This window comes from Opisthorchis viverrini (assembly GCF_000715545.1).
Source record: "Opisthorchis viverrini unplaced genomic scaffold opera_v5_248, whole genome shotgun sequence".
In the NCBI taxonomy this organism is placed as follows: domain Eukaryota; kingdom Metazoa; phylum Platyhelminthes; class Trematoda; order Opisthorchiida; family Opisthorchiidae; genus Opisthorchis; species Opisthorchis viverrini.
In genome coordinates this window covers 309,600-315,624 of record NW_008751903.1, presented here as the reverse complement: position 1 = coordinate 315,624, position 6,025 = coordinate 309,600, and the positions used below count along the sequence as shown (strand labels likewise).

The following is a 6,025-nucleotide window of genomic DNA, read 5'->3' as shown; positions in this document are numbered from 1 at the left end:
CTGTGAGATTTTGTGAGGCACTTGGGTGGCGAAATTCAGAGTGAAGTAAACTCCAGATGTAGTCACCAAAATACTTTTTTCGGATGGTGAATAGAAGATAAAGTTAGAGGAAACCTGGTGCTTGGTGGGGCAATCAGCCGACCAGCGACGATTGGCTATGCTCGAGTGCTTAAGCGTGTGCTAGGAGTGATCCCAACCAATCATTCACCGTCCAGCGGACAGCGTTTCTTCAAGGCCAAAACGCGTTTTAAATACCGCGATGCTCCCTAAAATCATGTTCGCAATAAAGTTATTGTATTCTTTTTGGGTGATTCTTTGGTCCATCAGCGAATTCCTGGAGCCGGAGCAGTTTTCTTTAGTTTAGCCTGCAATAATCCTCAGCAATACAGTTTAGCCAGCCGATTTGTCAAATTAGTGGACCTGAGGACCTCTGTGTTCCTCAAGACAGCTCCAGTGTCCTGGGGAATTCACGAAGTGAACTGCAGGCCAGTTGTGTGGGAACGGTGGCTGATTGCAGACCGTGGAAGCAGCACGGTCTCTTCCAGAAAAGCCCCACCACTAATGCAAAAAGTGCTTGTGCGAAAAGTTAAGTCCCGCTACGTTTTGCCAGCTCCAGTTTAATATACGCACACAACCTTCATCTCTTTTCGATAAAAACAATCCCTTATCCGCATCTAGGCCCATTTTGTGCAAAAATACTATCCGTTCGGACGCAAAACCTTAAATGGACTTTCCGACGCTTTCAACCCTCGTTCATGGCAAGGAGACGGCAATACGCATTTTGTGAAGCCACGGAGTGATCCATCAGCAATGTCTATGAAACAACGGCCACCAAATGACACTTTCAACTGTTTCTGACAGGTGGAGATGCAATGCCCGACAGTGTCGGCAAGAGATCGGTCTTCGAAATGGAACTTGGCTGGAGTGGTCCAGGATGGAGTTTAGGACAATAATTCTATTCATTTATTGCTGGTCCAAAAATGTGGCAAAAATCAAATTCTGCTCAGAGGAATTATCTATTAGCCACATAGCCGCTGCTGATTGGAAGAACTTTCTTCGCGAAGTTCGCACGTGGTGGCTTTTGCAGACTCCAACAGTTATCGGTGGCCCAGGTCTACGCGTCGAGATTGATGAAACGCTAATATCTCGCCCTCGAATCCCTTTGGCACTTCTACAAGATGTAGAATAAACGCCAACGCGGTACACACCGATCTTTCGTGGACAGCTACTTGTGTGAGTTCGTTTTGAGGCAAAGGTACCGAAAAACGGACCTTCTCATGCAAATTATTAATAACACGTCCCAATTTTACCCTCTTCTATGAAAACTTAAAGTATAAATTTCACATCCTCTTTTTTCTAATCCTTTTTGGGTGGCGGGGATTAAGTTTTGGCGGGGTCAATCTGGAAAAGATCCATACAATCTACTCATCAACGGAATATCTTGAAAGACTAGGCGAAGTTGTCTATTCACCCACTGCACAACGCGGCATAATCAATATAAGTAATTGTGGAACACCGATGCTATGGACCCTCAAGCATCCATTGTTTCTGTGACGAACAAAAAAGCCGGAAATGGGGTTTCATGAAGACTCAGATTGTGAGTTCTGTAGGGTTAGAAGCATGCCTCAAAAATACACCTGTCCTCGCACGTTTCTAATGGAGCGCTTCGGTTAAAATCTAAACATTACATTATCTATTACACAAAACGTCGACTTATTGGAACAAAGGACTAACAGACTGTCCGTAAGTCCCTCCACTCCAAAACACGGGTAAAATAGATGCACTTTGGCCGCAGTATCCGCAACAAAAATTACGCGGCGCAGAGAGTCCCCCCTCCTATCTCTGCGTGCATTCACATCATGCTTGGGGATCTGATGAAATTAGAAAGGACTGCTAAAACATTAACTCTGATTTTCGCATGATTTATTTGCAATGACGCAAACTATTTCAGCCGTTCTGAAAAAGTTGGGTGACCAACTCCATCGACTTTGATCTTCCGAAGTTTCCAACGATTTCTTTACACTCCGCTGACAATCTTGGGAACCAAATATCGGTTTTATTAGGAAGGTCAGCTTCCTGAAAGCAACAACCGAATGCCCGAAATCTACCGAGACTCTCAGCTCCGCTAGATGTTGACCAGACAGACAACGCCCCCCTCAAAATGCAGCGCGTCACAGCCTTGTATCAAACCCAGACAGCGCAAGTCAACGTTGGTCAAGGTCAGACAGTGTCCCTCCAATAAATAGCTTGAGACCGTTGTACGTTCGTACTCGCACGCACTCACGCTCTCGCACTCGCTTGTTCGGAGTATAGCTGTTGTGTTCCCTTCTGTGAGTCTATTTCTCCGGCACTAGGCACTTGAACGGGTCAGCAGCAGATACCTTAGATTGCCAAACACAAAGTGTAGTATCCATTTTTTGTGACTTACCTCTAGACTGTAAACATAGTATTTCGCTTTTTGAATGTACCTCATAAAGATCTTTACTTCGTATCGAAAGTTCTGTGCGTTCTAAGGATGCTTGACACTTGGTGAAGTTGCACTAACCTTCAGAGGACTAGCTTACCGTTGTTCGACGACAGATCGACGTGTCAAGAACATTCAGCAGTGGAGTGCCTAGAGTTCTCCGACTGATTCTTACTGTAAATGTTGATATCACTGCGCCTGGTTGGAGACGCTGCAAGATATGGCTGCCAACCGATGTCGGTGCCGATCTTGTTGTCAGTTTCTATCCAGATCGCCCGGGTGAGTGTCTGGAGGTGTAGCCACCTCGGAATGATTGTGTTAAACTAGCACTAAGTCCCTCCCCCATCCACCTTTATCCTTTTCTTTACAATAAGGCTTTCAAATAAGTCATGGCTGTACGGCAGTGATTGTTGAACACTGATGTCGTGCTGTCGATAATGATGATATCATTCCAAAGTAATTTGTTACTACATGCGTTTCAGATGGAGTTTCCATATCTAAAAATGACCGCCAAGTGCAAACTTCTTTCAGAACCTTTTTAGTCTGAAGTGACACTCAAATCAGTACGGTCACCCGAAAGGAACCACCCTCAAGAGGCGGTTGCTCTCCTGATGGTGAGGTCAAAGCGGTGTCCAGCCACAGGCTAAGGTAAAACTCTCCAGCAAGAAGCCATTTCAAAAGAGACCATCAAGAACTCTTTCCTTGTGGATTTTCGGCTTTGAGGATTATTCTGTCTGTAATCTTGCAAACCATCGGTTGAATCAGTGTCAGGTGACATGAACATGTGTGTACCCGTCACCCCGATATCAATTGACGAAACAACCGAGTGCTTTGTGATTTTTGACCGTCCAAGCTTTCGCTAACGACCCTATCCATCCGCGTGGGTGTCACTGGTTCACTCAAATTTGCTGGGGTTAAGCTGAGCGCCGCGTTAAACCCTTCACCTTTTCATGAAGAAGGGGTATGTTGAGGATGCGCCTACGTCACTAACCATCCAAAATTAGCAGCGAAAGGGAGCAGACCTAAGACAGGGAGATGGATTCTCTTGGAGGGCAATTTTCCATTTGAAAGATCGTGTACTGTGTCGTGGCTGACGCGAAATGCGGTCAACATCAGAGTACGGGCATCTTTTTACTAGTGTCGTTGGAAAAATCACCAGATTTCGGTGCAAATGGTGAAAGTGCGCCATGAAATTTGCAATAAAATGTGCGCATCCACTGTCAACAGAGAAGATCTGTGATCAGCTGATCAAGTATAAAAAAGGAATTTCCGTGGCACTGTTTATTCGGCTGCCGAAAACTATTTGTCTTTAGGTCGTTTCTGTCAACCTCTTGTCCCATTTAAGCCCAAATGCACGCAGTTGGCGAAGCACGGCGAAATGAAACTTTAAGTTTGTGGGAACAGGAGACAGCTGTATCCAAGCTGTTTTTTTCACTATGAGGCCACCTTTTTGCAATCGTTCAGCTGTAGCACCCTTTCGGGGCCTAGCTACCATGTCACCCTAAGAAAGAACGTGGGCTGAGATACTGTCAGGTTGTCCAAGCCTAGACAGAGGAAGTCGAGATGCAGAGGTCCGGTTCGAACCACGGACCTTTCGATCAGTAGATTCGCGCTCTAACCACTGAGCTATCTCGCCATTTTTTCTAACTGAGACTCTGCCTAACACCAAAGTGATCTGCAAATGAGTTTATCTTACCAAGGGTAAATTTGATTTAGTATTACGAGTCTTCTGGTGCGGGAGACAGATCGCGACATCCAGATTTGAACAACTAGGTTGATAGTACCAAATCCTTCCTCTTAGGCCCACACATTCGAAAATTTCTGAAAAAACCTGGTGTGAACGATCACTCCCATTTTCCAAACAAACAAAGCAGAAACTTCCGGAGAAGATTGAAAACCTCTGAAACAAACTGATTTAGTGAACATGCAATAATTAATCTTGTGGCCTTGTGGTTTCTCTGTTAGTGTTAATTCCGCCTCACTGATTCTTCTCAAGGTAAGCAGGGGAAAAATCAATAGACCGGAGAGAGAGAGAGAGAGAGGAAGAGGTAGGAAGATAAGAAACAACTCAAGCAAATCAGTTCAGTCAGCTTAACTTGTGGTTTTTTTCTATTGATTGATTTGGAAAAAGAAACAAGAAAATTACCCAGAGCTACAATGAACAACCTCGGTGGCCATCCCATCACTCCGTTCACTTCCTGTTTTTCTCGTGATGATCGGCAAATTGTTGTGAGTCGCCGAAGATGTGAATTCGGCAAAACAAATTAAACTGCAAGTGTGTAAGCCGAACACACGCAGGTGCTCATCTTCAGGTAAGCAGTGCGTTTGTTATTTGTTCAGTTGTAGAAAATTTTTAGAACAAATCGGTTGGCTTTCAATGATCGAATTCAGTAGTAAGCACACTGTTTCCCAAATCACAACAACATCAAAAGGGAGAAAACCCTCGGTTCTTATTGGTCGGCTGATCAATTCCTCAGCAGCTACTCATACTCGTTCCGGCGTCTCCCAGCTTAGTTTGTACGCGATGCGCGGAAGAAAACTTCCGTTTTTGTGAAGCAAACTTAGGCGAAAGGAGCAATCTATTGTTCCGCGAATCGGGATAATGCCACGAAAATTACATCTTTTTCAGTAGTGAGTCAAAATCCGAAAACAAGCCCACATCGATTTAGCTACATGCGAAACTGATTAGTCGCCGTGTTCGAAAACCATTCAATGTGGTCCCCACTTGAACACCAGGTGGTGTGGTATTCTGAAAAGTGTACAGAGTGCACTTCGAACTTCATTCAGATCTCCTGAACCGTTTAGCACGAAATACTGTTAAGGGCACCGTATTTTTCTGAAGTTTCTCTGGTACCATATACAGTACGTGGGACAGAGGGAATTAGAATACTGCCCACTTCCAAGGAAGGCAAACCAGGGTTCGAATTCTAGTTCACTTGCATCGAGTTGCCGCAAATGAGATGTTCAAGGTGCGTGAAAGGCAATCGGAACATCTTTAAACAGACTGTAAAAGCAACCAAACAACTTTTACGATTGAATGTCATAACAGTCAAACCCTGGATTTTGTCGAGTAGATTTCGACAGTAGATCCTAGTTCATGCAACATCTGCAAGAGGCAACTGTCTGTGTAAATCCGCGTCACCAGTGAACCACCAATATTTTTGGTCGGATGTGAATTCGAGCTGTGAACGGGCTAATACCATAGTTTGGTTAGGTAGTCATATTTACCGGAGGTGATAGCACTGCTGGAGGAGGCAAGTCATCCGGCATCTTGTCACATGACTCGACTTCCCGCGTCTCCTCCAGGGTCACCAGCCGAGTACTCTAGTCCTCCAACCAAGGGCCTAACTGCTAAAGTTAGGTGTTTCATTCCTTGTTTCATTAATTTCGATGGTCCTTGAACCCACCGAGGCACAATTACACTCAAAATTCCATTGACGTGATTCGTGTCTTGTGCTCCACTTGAATGTGGTGGTAATTCATCCGAATTTCCGCTTTATATATCGTTTAAATGCGGTGCGTACCATAGCAACGGCCACATACAGCACGCGCTAGGGTCTG

The 6,025-nt window shown here is 44.9% G+C and overlaps 1 protein-coding gene across 1 annotated transcript; it reads right to left on the bottom strand.

Annotated features, from left to right (window-relative positions):
• Positions 1–3,965: 3,965 nt before the first annotated feature.
• T265_08948 (hypothetical protein) lies at positions 3,966–5,734 on the bottom strand (the record flags this gene model as incomplete). Its single annotated transcript, XM_009174891.1, has 3 exons — positions 3,966–4,139; positions 4,161–4,364; positions 5,693–5,734. 3 exons carry the CDS (start codon positions 5,732–5,734, stop codon positions 3,966–3,968), a joined length of 420 nt encoding a protein of 139 aa, XP_009173155.1.
• Between the last annotated feature and the right edge of the window lie 291 nt (positions 5,735–6,025).